A 19,090-nucleotide genomic window follows, 5' to 3' on the forward strand; every position below is an offset into this window, starting at 1 on the left:
TTAGTCCCAAAACATGTTATTCTTGCATTATACTACATTTCAGCAATAGATCAGGGCCTGCATTTTTCAACAATTCCAGAAGAGTGTAAATAAAGTAGTATTGTGTGCTCTATGCTCTGTCGATACCTGAAGCAACAGCTAGGAAACCTGTGGGTTAAACCTGAGCAGAGACATGAAACGAACATAAATAAAGTTAAAATTGTTTTAGTAAACTTATTATAGAGGTTTCCTCCCATGGTCCAAAATCATATGCATGAGTGAATGTAAGTGTTGCCTTGTAATGGACCGGCGCCCCCTCCAGGGTGTGTACCTGCTCTGCACCCAGTGATTCTGGGTAGGCTCTGGACCCACAGCAACCGTGAACTGGATTAAGCTGTCACAGACAAATGAGTTCATTTACACCCTTTAGTTCTTGGACTAAATGTTTTGGCTCATTATGCAAAATCCTACTGATTCCTAACCATGGTTTTTTTTTTTAGGAAAATATCCGGTTTAATACGTGTTTTTTACCAAAAATCCACCATCATTAATTGATATCCATAAAAACATTTTATTATTTTATATTATGACATACAAAACAAGTGAACGGGCTCACAGCAAGAAAAAACAAAGAAACAGGTCATCAATTTATTGAAATTCATACATTTATACAAAGATGTAGAAAAAGTGGCGACTGTATCAAAGCGATTTCATAGTAAAAATGCCAAGGCACTGTCAACATAAGAAGGAATAAAAAAGAAACCCCAAAAACAAAAACATATTCTGTATTGTATCCAAACAGCCATAAAGAGGTGGTGTATAAAAAGACTGAGAGCAGGTGAAGAATGTGGTTTTGACCAGGCTAGAAATAAACAAAAATACAGTACTGAGAAGACCACGCTGAAGAGACGAGGTTTTGAGATATTGGACTGTGTGAAAGTGTGTACTGTCTGAAAGAGACACAAATTCCACCCACAAAAGGGGAGCTTGCAGTAGACTAGATGAGCAAGATCTGGATATTGATCTTCTATCAGGAACGCTGGGGCTAATCCAAGACAATGTTTATGGCTGTGGCTTTATAAAAAAAAAAACATGTCTCTTTGAAGAACCTTGAAGGACACGTTTCTAAATCCTTTTTCCAGGTATCAATCCCCCTGAGCGAGGTATTTAAGGGCTGAATCCTTATTATTGGACTCAGGGCTCAACGGTGTACTACTTGAAGCTCTTCAAAAGGACAGAAGATTGAAAAAGATTGTCAAGTTATTCTTCCTCTCAGAGCCATAGCTGCAAACACCCCACAGTGGCTTCAAATGTAACTTCAATCACCAACAATTACGATCACATCCACATCATCTTCAGACACGGAGAGCTTGAATTTTGATATGAATGAGAAGAGACAATAAACACAGGTAGAAGAGAGAGAAAGAACAAGGGAGACAGAAGAGAAAAACCCCCGAGCCTGTTACTGCTACCAATTCCCACTTTTAGATACCGATATAAAAAGAAACACGCTGAGGTAAAATAATCATTACATTTAACCACATATAAACCTTTTACAAATCATAAACAATCTAAATTTAATTCCATGTATGTGCAATTTCCATGTGCATCTTCACGAAAGCACTGAAAGAGGACAGCGATTCAAGTAGGCATGCAGATTATTCCCTAGTGCAGGAAAAGTCTGTCAATTGTAACAAATGTCTAATCTATGCATTACATAAAGACAGAAGGCATGATTTTTAAAAATATTTAAAAAAAACAAAAACTCCATCTTCCTCACACTCATCTCTTGCACATCCCTCGGTCGGTCTCTTTTATTGTCCTATTTCAGTGCATGTGTTTCTGAGGTTTGAATATGTAGATGAGAAATGGAATAGGCTCAAGCGTCATGTAGACATGAAATGAAACATTAGGCTCGGCCCACTCTTTCCTCTTCTTACTCTTTCCATTTCTCTCTCTCTCTCTCTTTCGGTCCTTACTACCATTAATGAGTGAACCTTCATCCACTCTCCCTCATTTTATACTCTGTGGTTTCTGCCTCTCTTATTCTTTCTGTTCCCATAATCAGCTGTCTGTTCCTCTCCATCCCTCACTGTGTAATCTCTCTTTTCCTTCACTCTCTCTCTCTATTTCTGTTCACATCTTGCGCATGACCAGCACAGTGGTGAGAACTCCAGCCAGAAAAACGCCAACAGTCTGCCAGGTAGGTGTTCCAAAGTAGGACCGGATTCCCTCCTGTGAGAGACAAAGAGATTATATATACAGGAGGTCCTCGGGTTACGTCAGTCCTGAGTTACGATGTTTCGTGGTTACGACACATCTCCCATTTACTGTATAAAACCTTGTTTCGACTTTCGTCGTAACGCAAACTTCGTGTTTGGTATGCGCGGCGGAAGAATACACGGTTACGCGGCTCGGGACCGAGGAGGATAGGTGTTAAGATAGGATAAGTGCTTACAGTATGTTATTTACGTACATTATATACGTATGTTCCAACTTACACCGAAAATCGGTTTACGACGCGATGTAGGAAAGGATCAACGTTGTATGTTGAGGACCCCCTGTACACTTAATCACATTAGGCTTAGATGTAGAGGGGGTCGCTCTTGTGCTGCTATACTGATTAATCGAAATCCATTAAAAGCTTTATATTGTTTTATATTATGACATACAAAACAAGTGAACGGGTTCATCGCTAAAAAACCCCAAAAAACAGCTTCATGGCACTGATTTATCGAAATTCACATATTTTTGGGATTCCCATTGATTAAATATTAAGACCTAAGATCAACACCAAAATATTAGAGAATGGGGTTCCTTCTTCAAAACAACACTGCAAATACAACAAGGCTTTATCAGCTTCAGCTCATATTTTCTATGTGAATATCTCTGCTTATTTTAATATGGAATTACACCACACAGTTGTTGTTATCGATGATAACTATGAGTTGGATGGGTTTGTTGGGGTAAGAAAAAAAAAACCCAGAAATATTCAGAGATAATTACCCAGCCTCCCTGCTCCCTGATCCAGTTAATCACATGATCACGAAGGTAATCCGTGGTCCAGCTGATGATGGTTCTGATGATGTCAGGAAGCTGTGTCAACACAGCCTTAAAGTTGAGTACGAGCAGGAGACACAGAAAAAGAGAAAAGCAATGAAGACACAGAGAAACAATGATTCATTATCAACTTCCCTGCAGGATCCTCTGCAGTGCCAGAGAAGAGTAGCTCTACTTGTGCTCTACTTATAATATCTCCAAGCATACATTTTCATGAAGAAATAAATAAATAAAGTCTTTACAGAAACAGATCTGTTCTCACCTTGATAACAAGTCGACAAGCAAAGTAGAAAAGTGCCACGACTCTGCCCCAGTTAAACTTCCCATCAGAGAAGATTTCACAGGCCACTTTCACAAACACGTCTTTATTAGGCTGTAGTGCTGAGTCGTTTATCATACTAACAGAAAGAAAAAAGTGAGAAGAAACAGAGTATAATAACTATTGCACACTGCCATCCAGAGGACAGATCCAAGCACAGCAGCAACCTAACACTTATTTACAGTTTCACTGTACATGTGATCAGCTTTAAAACCTGTAGTTCACTGAACGGGTACAGAACACAATAATCATATACAGGCAGTAGATGTGTCTGTGAAACTTGACATTGTGTTATCACATGACTGTTGAAATCTATGTTAATATTACCACATGTATTATGAAGAAAAACATTATGAAGTAAATTTGGCAACTTCCTTGAAGGCAATCATGTTTAAAAATATTTGTCAAATCAAATGAAGTCTAAAATTACTATAAGCAATATATATCTAAATATACTGGATGACTGATGAGTGATCAACACTAAAACACCATATTAAAAAGCACTCAGTTTGCATCAGATGCGACTACAGCACATTCAATAATGTTTCATAGTTGAAACATTAAAAAGTCATTAAGGTTGTCATAGTAACATTTAAGTAACAGTTTACTGTGTAGTAGTGTTCATAAGGCTACATAAGCCTTTTTAATAAGTGGCATAGACCTAACAAACATTTATAAAAATGTTTTTCCAAAAGGTGCCATTTTAAAGGTTTTTCTGACTTTATATTTCGTCTTGCCTTTTTCTGTGGTGAAGTGACACAGCCTTTGTAGCTCAGTGTATGTCACTGTGACTTCATGCTGATAGCTTGCCAAGTCGGGCTGAACAAAATGAGCAATTTATGTAGCTATTCAGAAGGCATCAGCATTATCTCACTGTAAAATACACTCACTGGCCACTTTATTAGGCGGAAAATTGTATTATTTGGCCATGAACTCCACTTACCACATAGAAGCACATGTTGCATACTTTGTTTGGCCTCTTTTACTCTGTTATTCAAAAGTCACCAGGACCACATCAGAGCTGGTATGATTTGGATGGTGGATTATGCACTGATGTGATGGTGGTGGTGGGTATGAGTAGATCAGACACAGCAGTGCAGTGGGAATTTGAAAGCGGGGGTCCTGACCATTGAAGAACTGGGGGAACAGGGGCAAATACAGTATGCAGAGCAGCAGCTGGACTACAGTGTATACCTGTAGAACTATAAATGGCTCCTATATGAAAATGGAGCTGATAAAATGGACAATGAATGTAGAAACAAGATCTAATACACGCAAATACAATCATTCATTCATTGTCTGTAACCACATATCTAGTTCAGGGTCACGGTGGGTTCGGAGAACACACCAAATTCCTCACAGACAGTCACCCGGAGCGGGATTTTAACCTACAACCTCCAGGTTCCTGGAGCTGTGTGACTGCGACTCTACCTGCTGCGCCACTGCTCTGCTCATAATACATGCAAATATCTGAGGAAAAAAAATAATCTAAAATGTTTTAATGGCACCTTAACATCAAAGAAGATGGAAGCAGGGTTTATTAACGTATATTGGAATTAGACTTTATGAAGGTCTGTGTATGTTTTTTTCAATTTCTGTATTATGAAAGATTCAGAATCTTATAAGGAATATAGTATCCTATTGTGTAAAATTTGTATTTCTGTTTCATTATGTACTATGAAACATGAGTGCATTCAAACATTGTTCCTGGATTTGTATTTGGCAGTAGCCACCACCCTCACATAGTGGAATCAACATCAAAAGAGAATAATCATATTTATATCATAGTAGCAATTTGCAAGAGTGGATTTTCAAATATCTGCTAGTTTTACTACAAGTTTAAAGTTGTGAAAACTATACTAACACTCAAGTGCTTGCAGACTACAACCGCAAACTCCCACCCCTCCAAGAAAACAGGACAGAACCTTTGCCGAAATCTTTCAGCTTTACACGCGTGCATCCATAATCATACAGCATGATATACATAAAGACCTTTGTAGGAAAACTGTAGCTACATTTCCATGGATGAATCCTTATAACTACAAGCTGTCTCACCTCTGCAGCTGTGCATTATTGTCCAGCTCATCTCCAATCTGCTGCAGACACTGTGCAAGTCTCTTATGGCTGGGGTCATGTAGCTCAGACCCTCCTAACTGACTCCTGGTTACAATGGCACTGCTGTCCCCATGCCGACGAACACGTTCATAAATAAAACTGGACACAAAACGGAGCAAACAGTCAGGGCATGGTGGTGAAATGAGGCAAGACTATAAAGACAACAGAGTTGACACTCACTCTTTTAGTAGTGCAGCTCCTAAGTCTAGTAGCTGGTCATTGGTGGTACCTGTCAACACAGAACATGCAACATGATACACAGTCAGTCTGGGGATGAACACAGTCGAGAAGAGAAAGACAAAGGAAGAGAGTATAAGATAATAGACTTTTTTAGTTTTATTGTGATAAATTACATCTCATCACTTTCAGAGCACTAAAGTACATGTTTTGATACAAATGAAGTATAGTTTATCAACCACATAAAGAAAGTACACTGAGTTAAATTAAAATTTAATAATATTTCATTTGAATTATAATGCAATACCATATGGAATTTTTTGCTTAAACCCATCTGTTAATGCACTTTCGCTTGTATGTATTGTAAGGCATACACAAGTAGAAAAAAAAAAAAAAAACCACAAAAACAATACCAAAATGCTTGGATGGAACAAGATCATGCAGCAATTCGAATATGTAGTTTCAGTTTACTTGCAACTAAAGGAAAATGACACATAAAGAAAACCACAACTATTTCCACTGATAACAACTTTGACTCATCAGTAACTAGCAGTATTTTTTTTTCTTTTTAAAAACAAAACCAACCTCCTCAATCTCAATTACCTTTCCATAACACAGTTGATTTCATTCATCTTGGAGGTGAAATGCAAGATGCTATTACACTATTTTTCCTACACACCAGTGCACAATGACATGGCCAGTGTTTATGATGGACCATTGCAGAAAATCAATTTTGACGTTTTAAATTACAGAATACATTTTATGATTCCCCCCCGTTCTTTAAATGGTCAGGATCACTACAGAGCAGGTATAATTTGGGAGATGGATCACTCTGAGCCCAGCAGTGGCACTGACATGGTGGTGGTGTGTTTAAGTATGACGCACTGGAACGAATAAATTAGACACAGCAATACTGCTCCAGTTTTCAGACTCTAGGTGCACTCACAGTCCACTCTGTTAAACGCACCAACCTCATTGGTGCACCTTGCAGATGTAAAGTCAGAGAGAATAGCTCATCTGTTGCTGCACAGTTTGTGTTGGCCATCCTCTAGTCCTTCATTAGTGGACAAAGGACTCCGCCAGCTGGTGAACAATTCTCAGTCTAGCAGTGACACTGAAGGCTTTAAAGCCCCTGTGAACCCATTTTTTAATTTTGTGGTTTTTTTTTTGTATAATTCAGAACTTGGAAGTTATGTGAAATGTTCAGCTAATAAAGTCTAAAGTCTAAATAAAAAACAAACAACAGAAATATGATAAATCTGTCCTCATAAACGACCAGTACTGCTCTCCTCTCAAGGTAGAATGGGCAGTCCTAAAAGTGGGAAATGCTTATGTCAGTATTACTGTGACCAATCACAAGGCTGTCATTACCACACCTCCTCTTTGAGTGGAAGAGACTGGTGAGCTAAAACTTAGAAGCCAATAGTGAGCAAGCTAGCTATCCAGCTATTCATCAAGCTATGGGGAGTGAATGAACAGAGCGAACACAGAAAAGAAAAACAATACAAAACTATGAATGGATTACGTCTGAGTACAGCTGAGATAGCAGTAACTCGGTTGGCATGTTTGTTGTTTGACGACGTTTCAGCGAAGATAGCAGCCGCACTGGGCCGGCGTGTAGAGCAGAGTAGCAGCAGGTAAGGCAGATCCACTCAGTCAGCAGTACAGCAGAGATAGTGGTTACACTGGGCCAGCGTGTACAGCAAAGTAGCAGCGGGGATAACAGCCACACTCAGTCGGCAGTACAGCAGTGTAGCAGCGGGGGAAAGCACCAATTGGGAGACACTCTAGAAGGTATCCTGTTTGTACAACTATGTTAACAAAATAATCACACAAAACCACACCACACAAGACACAAAAGACGTCCGCAGGTTCGTGCATGAGCGGCTGTGTAATGCCAATTCTATCCACCTGTCCAATTTTATTGTGTATCTTGTGCAAAACAACAATTACAGTTCAGAGTAAAACGCCCCCCAAAAAAACCCCTGCGACCACTCTCTCGAGGCTGTGTGTTGCCATGGTGATGTAAACAGCATTACAAAACACCCAAGTTTAGAATTATACAAAAAACACAACATTTTAAAATGGGTTCCCAGGGGCTTTAAAACCTCTAGCAGCACTGCTGTGCCTGATCAACTTGTACCAGCACAACACACACAAATACACCACAACCACTACCACCACGTTAACGTCACTGCAGCACTGAGAATATATTTTATTTCATTTTCGGTTTCATTACACCGTACAACCCTGTATTGGTGGAATGACAATAAAGCTGAAAAGTTGAACGGACATATCTCATCAGGCCAGAGACAAGCAAATGGGAGAGATGTACGCAGCAAGTATGAGGATAGTGGGAAGTTAGATTAGGTTTAGGGTTAGGTTAGTGTTAGTTTGTACCTCCCACTCTGTGCTGCGTCTGGCCTGCTGTCGCCCGTCTAGTTCAAACAGGTTTTCTCAGGAACAGCATGTACTTGTTTTGATGCCATTGGGAAAGCAACGGTTATTGATATTTTATTTATACGGTATATTTGTATTAGCTAGATAAGAATCAAATAAAAAATGACCTAGCTTTTCTTTAAATGTGAAGCAACATAAAGCTTGATCATTTTATAGAAAGGCTAATGTAAGTACTTATTATGAATGTTTTGAGTACATTTATAAACACACATTATAAGAGTAACTATGGAGCAAAAAAAAAAAAATCTAAGTACAAATAAATGAAGGCTGTGGGCTCTTTAAAACGAACAGATGATCACAAACAAGGTCGGTGAGACAGAGATGATGTCACCCTCTCTCAACATGTCTAGGTTTGTCGGTCTGCCTCTCTCCCCCTCTCAAAATATCTGTAAAAAACCCACCCCCCAAAGAAAACCCTAGATCGAACTAATTGTCCGGTGTTTGTTAACAACGAAGTCTCCATTTACCTGAAAATGTCCTGATAATTATCCTCCTCCCTTCAGCTCCTAGGCGCCAAAATATACCACTGACGACTACATCATTTAAAACGGGACGGAGAAATAAAAGAAACAACGGGCAAAAGAGAAGTGTGTGTATGTGTGAGTTGTGTGGAGTTTGTGCCGAACTCGGTTGTTGTTTGAGTTAACGTTAGCCAAGTAGCCGAGAAGCTAATGTGAGTCAGCTCTACCTGAGAGAAAGACCTGCTATTCTTCCTTACAATTTCTTGTCATATCTGCCATTTACGGTTGTATTTAAAAGGCAGATATTTGTGAACTATGCTGCCTCGTCTCTTAAATAAACGTCTTTACATATGTTTTCCCCGTTACTTACCCGCATCTCCTCCTCCCTGCGCTGCCATATTAATTCTAGCATTGAACTGTCTCTATTATTGCAGACAACTTCCTGCTCCTGTGACGTAGCTTGGGGCATAAAAAAAAAGTCTCAAAAAAACACATACCAAACAATTTGCAGTATGTCTCGACCCTTCTCCAGTAATCAGGATACTCCAGTATTGCTTCTTCATGTTGGTATTTGACTACAGGCAAAAATGCACTAGTGTTGCCTGACAAGTCCAGTTATTTATTGAGATCATTTGAACAAGATATTTAATGTGTGGGAACAACTTAATATGGTGTGTGAATAACTTAAAAATATATTTGAATTATGAACACGGCATTGGTGTGATATATTTAGTGCAAAGGAATGACTTAATAAAATATTGATATTTAAAATATTTAAATATTTTTATGATATTCACGTCTTAATTCATTTAGACCGATGTACTTAATAAAATACATTTATACTCCCATCATGAGTCATTCTGGTTTTACATTTACATTATCTCATGTAAGTCAAATAATCTCTTAATGTTTATATCTAATTTGTATTTATTTAAAGTGCCCTTGTTTGAAAGCCTTCTGTTGTACACCTCTTGCCAAGATGTAACCTATAGCAACTGAAAAGGTATGTAATCACATGATGCATGACAGCCCATAATACTAATACATTATTCACAATAATTATGGGATTTTCCTTGTTGTTGTCATTTCATTTGTGAGCCGAATATGTCAGGTATGATTTCGTTCAGATAAGCAGCACTGATGGAGCCTTGTTCTACTTGGGCCAAAAGTGTGATGACTTACTCTAACATCACCAGACACAAGGGATTTCACATTCCTGCTGCCCAAAAATCATTCATTCATTATCTGTAACCGCTTATCCAGTTCAGGGTCGAGGTGGGTCCAGAGCCTTGCCCAAAAATCAATAACCACTAATACTACAACTATTTCTGCTACAGCTACTATCTTAAGCTATTAATAAATATTGCAATAATTCTTTCACCATCCATATTAAATCATAAAACTATTTGTTTTATTGTAAAATATTTTTAGTTTTATTGTATTTTCACATTCCAAAAACAAACACAATCCACCCCTCACACCCCAAGATAAAACATTTTAATGCATCAGTTCGAAAATAAAATCATAAAACATGAGTCCATATAAAAATACATCCATAGAAAAAATCCAAGGCACAACTGTGAAAAGAAAAAACACGACAGATACATTCCCAACACTCCATAAGTAAACTGTGAAGATGAGGTAAACTGACATCTTATTCTATGTAAGAGTCTGTGGTTTGATTGTGTATTTCCTAAAAATACACTTAAATTACTCTCCACATGTGGAGAAATGTATATGGACAGAATGTCTGGACATTGCTGTCATAAAACCAGTTCATTTATGACTGTATTTGTTTTTGTAACATTGAAGCTTAGGCATGTCTCTAATACACAACCTCCTTTTTGGTGCATGTTTTGTGTTACTGAGGTTTGAGTTTGCAAATGAGATGAGAAATACAATAAGCCAGTCATTATCAAAGTCAGTCCTTGACATGTCATGTTATATATATTATATATATATATATATATATTGCATTGTCTATTCGGGAACTTACAAGAAGCTTGCTAATTAATTGCTAAAAACTTCTTCACATATTTCGCATGAAGATTGCAGTGGTGAGAACTCCAGCCAAAAAGACTCCAGCAGTCTTCCAGGATGGCACTGGAATCTGGGAGCAGATTGCATCCTGAGAAAGGGAAAGTGTGGTTAAATAGAATGACTACTGTAATGAATACTCAAATATGATTTAGAGATTAAATGCAACTTCTATTTGAACGCAAATGGAAATATTACATAAACAAAAGCCTGCTTATTAATATGTTTGCTTATACACCAAATCTATTAATAAGTAACAAGATTATTACCCAGCCTCCCTGTTCCTTGATCCAATTAATCACAGGACCAACCATGAAGTCTACAGTCCAGCTGATGATGGTTTGGATGAGGTCAGGAATTCGAAGAGCCTGATATTTTATGTAAATGCAGAAAATAAATAGAAATAAAAAGCAAGTATGATACAGTGAGCACACACCCATACGTACATTCAGAGCCAGTTTCCAAGAACACAATAAAGGTTTGGCCTAGATTAAAACATACTCTCTGAAATTCTAGACTAGACTTCAAGACTAGGCTTAATCCATGTTACAATAGTATGACCCTTCACATACTTTCTCTGTACTCTCTTTCCCTGTCTTTTATTTAAACATGACAGGTTTATGTTTATGACAGGTCAGGTTTATTGATCAGCCAGTATGGGCTCAAACCCACAACCCCAGGACCCTGGAGCTGTGTGACATTTAATTCCTTCCCTAAAGGTACACTACATTCTCTTCTCCAGAAGTAGAGATGAATATTTGTAAGTTTTAATTATAGAACTGTGTCAAGTAAAAACATAATAAAAGTACTGGAGATGAAATGGGGCATAGGAATTCAACACAATTTAAAAATCTACAATTTTAATAGAATAAGGTACAGTTATGTTCCCTAATTAAAGGTACAAATATGTACCCTTGAGGGTACCATCACAGTGACAAATGTTCTCATATTTGTACCTTTAATTAGGGAACATAATTGTAGTTTGTTAGTTTATTAGTTAATAGATTTTAAAATCATGTTGATATTATATGCCCATTTCATCTCCAGGACTTAGACTGTGTTCTTTAATTTTACACAGTTCTATAATGAAAGATTAAAACTTTTCAGAATGATGTGTACCTTTAGGGAACACAACTGGACTTTTAAACACTGTCATACATGTAAAGGTATATTTACTTACACTGTTTGAAACATTAGTGACTATAATGTATCTCTACTGTACCTATTTTCTGAAAAGGTATACAGCTACACTGGACTGGATTCATAATGAGTCTACAATGAAACACTAACTGAGTGTGCACCCTCACCTGTTTGACAAGTTCACACGCAAAGTAGAAAAGTGTCACAACCCTGCCCCAGTTAAATATCCCATCAGCGAATATTTCACGGGCAACTGCCACAAACACTTCTTTTGTGGGCTTTAACTGGTTGATCAAACTAGAAGAGAAAGGAAGAAAGCGATATAGCCTTTAATATGTATACATATTTTTATTTTGGGTGGCTTCAAAAACAGCAGGCACAGCTCCTCCTATACTCTCTTCTTTTATGCCAGTATTGGTCTCACCTCTGCAGTTTGACATCCTGGTCCAGCTCATCTCCATATTTCTTTAGACATTGCCCAACTTCTCTTAATTTGGGATCGCACAGCTCAGTCCCACCCAGCTGACTCCTGGTTACCGTTGCATTGTTACATGCAAGTCGCTCATAGATAAAGCTGAGGGTAAAAATGTGGGTCAGTCAGGGTGTTGTGGTGAGGTGAGTCAGGAGATGAATGAAACCAAAAGTAAAAAGAGTAAATACTCACTTTTTAAGGAGTGTCTCTCCTAATTGTAGCATGGTACCTTTGAACACATGACATGAAAACATGACAAACACATACCAGACGAACATAGTCACATAGCGATAACACTTATGATAATCCAGTAGGCCTTAAAGCAATGTAAACATGTAGTTTCATTTTTAAAACTTAGTCATTAATTACTAGTGGTTTCTTAAAACAGGTTTGTTCACAATTCCGTTCAACAGTAAGTGTTGCTTTTTTCTTAAACCCAGACACCATCAACTTGCAGCATGATTCATTTCAGTTGGTGTTATGTGGTAAAGGATTTAGTGCACATAGAATTCAAGGGTTTGCCCATACAGATGAATATACATAAATTATTAGAGGTTTAATTGATAACCAAAGAGAGAATGACTTTTAAATTTGACACCATAGATAAAATGTATGAATTTGAAATTCAAATTGTGTGCCAGAAGAACAATATATCACCTGTCTTAATATATTGTCAGAGTGTCTAAACTCAATAATCCCCACCAAGGAATTCAGCATGTTAAGTTTTCATTTTATGCGTGGAAATTTCAAAAGCCACCATTTTCTATAAATGACTTAAGAAAATATCAATAAAATATGTCATTACAGTAAGATAAATTCAGACATTTCTCATAAAGTCACATTAAATATAGCCTGTGGATAAATGTTTAAATAAGAGCAGTAATATTAATATTCCAAATGTAGATCAGTCATAGCGAGTGTTATCTCATTTTAAAAAGGCATTAAAACATTTCTGTCATAACAGCTTCATAAAAGACTCATCACTGAGTGGTATTCCACAAAGCAGGATATCTCAGCCAGACAACTAACAATCAAATTTGAGGATGTCCATTGGCTTTTTTCCCCCCCTCCCTTTTGGACAAATTTGAATTTAGGCTTAAAATGATCTTCTGGGGATATAGGATGCCTGTCTGATATAGCTCTCTTCACTTACCAGCATCTCCTTCTCCCAATGCTGCCATAATACTGTCAAATCTGTAGGTCCCTCTGGAATTTAATCAGAAAATGCCGCAACGTTATGGTTGGACTAAGTTTCTTTAAGGAAGTCATTCAGTAACTCGTACCGGAGAAGGGCGGTCTATCACTTGATTCGGCAGCACTGTTATGACGACCACTAGTGATGATGGCAACGAGGTGGACAGCACACCCCTTTAATTCCTGTTTTAACTTGCACAGTGAAACGAAACAACGTTCCTCCAGAATCAATATGATACAAAAAACGACTCACATATGACTCTACACACGCAAGACAAATAAAGTAACAGCAAAATTACCGTGAATGGGGAAGTTGTTGACACAATTAACAGCGTAAGTAATGTAAGTGAAATGAAATAAAATTCAGTATACTGACTGGAGGGTTACACCAAAATTTATACACAATGCAAAGAGATATAATAGGACAAACTGTTCACCCAACAGTCCAAACACACATTGACAGGTAGATTGGCTGTTTAAAAGTGCCCAGAGGTTTACATATTTGTGAATATTTGTGAGTGAGTATGTGATGGACCGGTGTCCTGTCATTTTGTTTTGAACCTGGTGTTTATGACTGGAGTCAAGCCAGCCTCCACTTGGAAAAGCTTGGTCAAACTGCCCCCACTTAGTTTTGGTGGAACTGCGTATTCTGAACATTACGGTAAGAGCGTGTAGAGGAACGAATTTCAAAATAAAAAACAAAAGTCACTGACAGGAAATCTATGTAAAAAATAAATAATTTTCTAAACAAATAATAAATGGATAAACAACAAATATTTGCTATTTTGTGGAAATAATGAAGATTTCAGGACATGACTCTCAAGTCACTCTGATGTGCCATTTCAAAATAAATTGTGTTGTCTCATCTCTATAAATTTAATTGCAAATTTTGATAATTTTTAAAAGGGAAACATTAGTTTGCACAGAACAATTTCACTTCATAATCATAGTACAACACCTGATTATGTCACTTACTGAATATGAAGTCTTTCTGATGTGTCATTTCAAAAAATGGGGCAATGGTTAGAAGGTGGTACCAAAAGTTTGCTGGTCGATCCCCAGGACAGGCAGGAACATCCATGGCTGAAGTTCCCTTGAGCAAGGCTGCCACTGCTCTGGGTGTGTATTCACAGCCCCTAGTGTACTAGTGTGTGCATGTGTTCACTGCCACAGATGGGTTAAATGCGGAAGACAAATTTATAAAAATTACACATTCCACATTGTACTGGATCGTGAAGTATGTTTTAGTGAGATAACTAAGACATTATTTTAAAACTTGGTGTGTTGAAAATGTTTTTGAGGGCCGCTACACTGACCATAAATCTGTTTGGTAATGTTAATTTTATTAAAGTTTCCTGGGTCTGATGTCAATTCGTTCTGCATGAAAAATGGAACAATTAATTTCATAACATTGTGAACCAGTCATATATTGTTAGGAATATAAATGAGATGACAAATTCAATGTTAAAACACAAAACCACAATGTTTTGATATTAAATAATTGACACACTCAGGTGCTGTACTATCATTGTTACAAATTGAAACTGGTGTGTAATAACAAGAGTATTCCATTTAATGACAGTTTAAACATAAAGGAAATACAACACTTAAATTGTCATTTACATGGCTGTTGTTCTGGCATTACTAACCAGAATGACCTGATATTAAGTGAGAGACATATTCAGGTGTTGTACTATCATTATGAAGTGAAAATGTTGTGTGCAAACTAATGATTTCCTTTTATTAATTATATGAATTTGGAACTAAATTTACAGAAACTGGACCATTCAAAGTGCCTTTATTTTGAAATGACACGTCAGAATGACTTCATATTAAGTGAGTGACATAATCAGGTGTTGTACTATGATTATGAAGTGAAATTGTTCTGTGCAAACTAATGGTTCACTTTTAATAATGATCTAAATTTGTAATTAAATTTACAGAAATGGGACTATTCAAAGGGCCTTTATTTTGAAATGACACATCAGAAAGACTTGATATTCAGTGAGTGACATAATCAGGTGTTGTACTATGATTATGAAGTGAAATTGTTCTGTGCAAACTAATGTTTCCCTTTTAAAAATTATATAAATTTGCAATTAAAATTATAGAGATGAGACAACACAAAGGGCATTTATTTTGAAATGGCACATCAGAGTGACTTGAGAGTCATGTCCTGAAATCTTCATTATTTCCACAAAATAGCAAATATTTGTTGTTTATCCATTTATTATTTGTTTAGAAAATTATTTATTTTTTACATAGATTTCCTGTCAGTGACTTTTGTTTTTTTATTTTGAAATTCGTTCCTCTTACCGTACTACGCTCTTACCGTAATGTTCAGAATACGCAGTTCCACCAAAACTAAGTGGGGGCAGTTTGACCAAGCTTTTCCAAGTGAAGGCTGGCTTGACTCAAGTTCATTACGTGTAGGCCCAGGACCCCTGTACAATATCATTCAGTTCAGAAAATGAATGAATGAATGAATGAATTATTCAGTACCACTGAAATAATGGCACACATCTACTTATGCGCTAGTGTCCTGCCTTGATTCCTATTTAAGCAGTTGGAGAATTTTAAGCAAAAGAAAACCTCATAAAACAGTTCAAGTGCTATATTTAGACAGTAATTAAGTCTGGAGTGGTCCCTTTCTGCTACTCAAGTAATACTTTTAGGCAGTTTGTTAGCTATTTACCTGAGTTAGCTGAATTGAGGTTAACTCATCAGAGAAGAATAAGAAAAATGACCCAAAAAAATCACAGTAGTGTATTAAATATGTGTGGATTTGAACTGTTACTACAATGTGAAATGTTATTTAATGATTGACACTGTACTCATGATTGAAAATATGGAGGAGAGGGCCCGCCTTCGCATATCGTCACATCCGGAGCGGGCCCATCTTCCCGCGGTCGCGCGCATGCGTGGTCCTCTTTACGACTCCTCGGGCAAAGATGGCGGAGGCTCAGGTAAGAGTGGCGACGGCGTGGTTTGGGAAAAAACACTTTTTTAACCTTAATATCTAGTTTATTGTCGCCAGTCTCGACGGCTATTAGGATGTGAGTGTGTGTTTTTGTAAAATCTGTGGGTTATGGGGCAGGGGAGCGTTGATTTTGTGGCATTTTTAATGGTTATATACGGCGAAAGGAGCCTCTGCGTTGCAGGCCCGAACTTCTATAGTTAATTACACAATGAATGTGTCAGCTAATGAGTATATTCATCTTTTCAACGTGAATTTATTTTGGAGGATATTATTGTTGTGTTTTTGGGAATGATATGGACTCGATGCCTCCGGAAAAGCGAATGTTTCACTTTTCTCTGCTGCTTTTCCGCCACATGGCTAAAGGCTATTGACTATATGTGGTCTCCGGTGTTTAAACATTTCATCGTGTCGCTTTATTATTTTAAAATGAGCACTGAATTACGTGTTTACTCAGTTAAACACCTACAAAACACGTCTCAGAGAGTGGTTGCTAAAAGCTGTATCCTGCTGTACTACAGTAAACCAAGCATTGTTAGTTCTGCAGGTAATGGCTTTCTCTTAGATTATGTAAAAATTAACATGCTTTAAAACAAACCGTTTAAAACTATTTGCTTGACAAGTCAGATTTGCAACTTTTTTTCTGTATTAAAGAAATGGTGAGGAAAATTTGCCAGTATTGTCCACCTAATGAATGGCAGACCCATGTGATGAAATGGTAATAAATACCAAATATTTAGTAAAATCTTGATGATCAAGTCGTCAAACGTGAACTAAAATGATCCACATCCACTGGTTGTTAACTAATGTTTGAACAAATATTTACATAAACCATTGTTTGATAATTTATATAATATTTACTATATAAGGATAATGTCTATTACTGCAAATGATGTCTTTACTCACGATGGTCTTCCAAGCAATTGATGCTTTGACGACAGTGCCTTTATGGCTTTGCTGATGCAGTCTCAGAGCCAGTGTTCACTAAAACGACTGAAACCCGATAATATAATAATAACCCATTTTTTTTATTTTTTGACAGAATGAGAGGTCCTACCAGAAGCAGCCTACCATCTTCCAGAACAAGAAGCGAGTTTTGACTGGTGAAGGAAGTGGCAAGGAAAAGTTTCCACGTTACCACAGAAACATTGGTTTAGGTTTCAAAACCCCCAGGGAGGTGAGTATATCTCTGCAGGACTTTCAACAGACTGCAAATGATGTCTATTCTCACGATGGTCTTCTGAGCCTTAGGCTTTGAGGATGATGCCTTATGGCAATGCTGATGCAGTTTGTGTAGATTTTGTACATTCCTTTGAACTGTAGAAGTGTGTTCATATAGTTACAATGTTTATTTTTGTGTTGGACTTTCACAGGCTATTGATGGCACTTACATTGATAAAAAATGCCCCTTTACTGGTAACGTGTCCATCAGAGGCCGCATTCTGTCTGGTAAGTAGGTTTTTAATTTTGTTTTATTTTTAAAGGCATTTTCCACTGACTAGTGTTACCTTTCTTACTGTTTCCTGTGATGCTAATGATGTCTTCTCACGATGGTCTTCCAAACCCTTGGGGTTTTGACGACAATGCCTTAAGGCTTTACTGAAGCTTCCAGTATAAAGTAGCCTATTCTTGTGTTCCAGGTAGTTCAGTTCAGAGTAGTTGGTAAGCGTGTTTAACATGGATTTATGTGACATTTTCTCTGTAGGTGTAGTGACCAAGATGAAGATGCAGAGGACCATCGTCATCAGGCGTGACTACCTGCACTATATCAGGAAGTACAACCGTTTTGAGAAGAGGCACAAGAACATGTCTGTCCATCTTTCACCCTGCTTCAGGTACAGCGCTCATTTGTTTCATTTAATGTCCTTATTTTTCCCCCTCTCCTCTCCCCCCCTCATGTCTTACCTGGCAGATACCAGTTGAATCTTCATTTGACATTACCATACTGCTGAAGAAAGCTGCATATGATGGTTTATCTCACGATGGTCTTCCAAGTCCTTGAGGCTCTGACGACATTGCCACATGGCATTACTGATGCAGCTTTCATTTAAACAGTGACAAGTGACAGTCATACATTCTTCGTAGGATTTTTTTAAGCGACAGGAGTGTGCTGAAGTCTTTCGGGAAACATTAAGTGACAAACATAACTCTTAGTGTGCCGTCATGCTGGTGTTTTTATTATTGCAGTTGAAAGTTAGCATACGCTTATGTAGTCTTTACATACGTTTTAAAGTGGCTTTTCTTTTCTCTACCCATTTCCAGGGATGTCACTGTTGGAGACATTGTCACTGTTGGAGAATGCAGACCCCTCAGCAAGACGGTGAGATTCAACGTCCTGAAGGTCACCAAGGCAGCAGGAGCCAAGAAACAGTTCCAGAAATTCTAAAGTTGTTTAAACATTGATGTTGAGAAAGGAAATAAAGGATCTGTTGATTTGTCAAGTTGTTGCTTATTTCAGTTTGCCAAAGTTTTTGCCATATTGGTGTAAATGCCAAAATTATTTAACCCAGTCCAGTTTAGCCTTACTTTATGACTTTAAATACTTGTTTTATTGTTGCAGAACTGTTTCCTAAACCCAAACTTCAAATCATTTGGAGGATAGGGTTTTGAAATTCTCATGCATAAAATATGTAGCATGCTTTCGTTAAGGGTTAAGTTCTGAGAGGTTAAAATGTAAAAGTATTTCTAAATGGCATTTG

General features: G+C 37.5%; 3 protein-coding genes and 4 non-coding genes across 8 annotated transcripts; 5 read left to right on the forward strand and 2 right to left on the reverse strand.

The window, feature by feature from the left end:
• Positions 1-568: 568 nt before the first annotated feature.
• On the reverse strand, positions 569-9,021 carry LOC136664984 (apoptosis regulator BAX-like). Its single transcript, XM_066642522.1, has 6 exons — positions 8,942-9,021; positions 5,654-5,702; positions 5,414-5,572; positions 3,302-3,437; positions 2,986-3,090; positions 569-2,214 (listed from the first exon to the last, which is right to left on the reverse strand). Exons 1-6 carry the CDS (start codon positions 8,967-8,969, stop codon positions 2,116-2,118), a joined length of 576 nt encoding a protein of 191 aa, XP_066498619.1. The 5' UTR covers positions 8,970-9,021; the 3' UTR covers positions 569-2,115.
• Positions 9,022-10,048: 1,027 nt separating this feature from the next.
• On the reverse strand, positions 10,049-16,210 carry LOC136665073 (apoptosis regulator BAX-like). Of its 2 annotated transcripts, XM_066642630.1 has the most exons (7): positions 16,110-16,210; positions 13,374-13,426; positions 12,413-12,449; positions 12,173-12,322; positions 11,916-12,045; positions 10,878-10,976; positions 10,049-10,699 (listed from the first exon to the last, which is right to left on the reverse strand). In XM_066642630.1, the coding sequence occupies exons 2-7, from the start codon at positions 13,399-13,401 to the stop codon at positions 10,601-10,603; spliced, it is 543 nt and encodes a 180-aa protein (XP_066498727.1). In that variant the 5' UTR covers positions 13,402-13,426; positions 16,110-16,210; the 3' UTR covers positions 10,049-10,600. The 2 variants fall into 2 exon arrangements, with proteins under 2 accessions (XP_066498727.1, XP_066498726.1); XM_066642629.1 differs by lacking the exon at positions 16,110-16,210 and having other exon boundaries at positions 13,374-13,708.
• Positions 16,211-16,273: 63 nt separating this feature from the next.
• On the forward strand, positions 16,274-18,834 carry rps11 (ribosomal protein S11). Its single transcript, XM_066642018.1, has 5 exons — positions 16,274-16,380; positions 17,434-17,568; positions 17,765-17,840; positions 18,097-18,226; positions 18,654-18,834. The coding sequence occupies exons 1-5, from the start codon at positions 16,366-16,368 to the stop codon at positions 18,775-18,777; spliced, it is 480 nt and encodes a 159-aa protein (XP_066498115.1). The 5' UTR covers positions 16,274-16,365; the 3' UTR covers positions 18,778-18,834.
• On the forward strand, positions 17,276-17,361 carry LOC136665475 (small nucleolar RNA SNORD35). The gene has a single exon (XR_010795253.1). It is a non-coding gene; the product is annotated as a small nucleolar RNA SNORD35 (small nucleolar RNA).
• LOC136665473 (small nucleolar RNA SNORD35) lies at positions 17,601-17,683 on the forward strand. The gene has a single exon (XR_010795251.1). It is a non-coding gene; the product is annotated as a small nucleolar RNA SNORD35 (small nucleolar RNA).
• Positions 17,921-18,003, forward strand: LOC136665474 (small nucleolar RNA SNORD35). Its single transcript, XR_010795252.1, has one exon. It is a non-coding gene; the product is annotated as a small nucleolar RNA SNORD35 (small nucleolar RNA).
• Positions 18,351-18,435, forward strand: LOC136665472 (small nucleolar RNA SNORD35). The gene has a single exon (XR_010795250.1). It is a non-coding gene; the product is annotated as a small nucleolar RNA SNORD35 (small nucleolar RNA).
• Positions 18,835-19,090: the final 256 nt, after the last annotated feature.

Source organism: Hoplias malabaricus, chromosome 13 (assembly GCF_029633855.1).
Source record: "Hoplias malabaricus isolate fHopMal1 chromosome 13, fHopMal1.hap1, whole genome shotgun sequence".
Classification (NCBI taxonomy): Eukaryota; Metazoa; Chordata; class Actinopteri; order Characiformes; family Erythrinidae; genus Hoplias; species Hoplias malabaricus.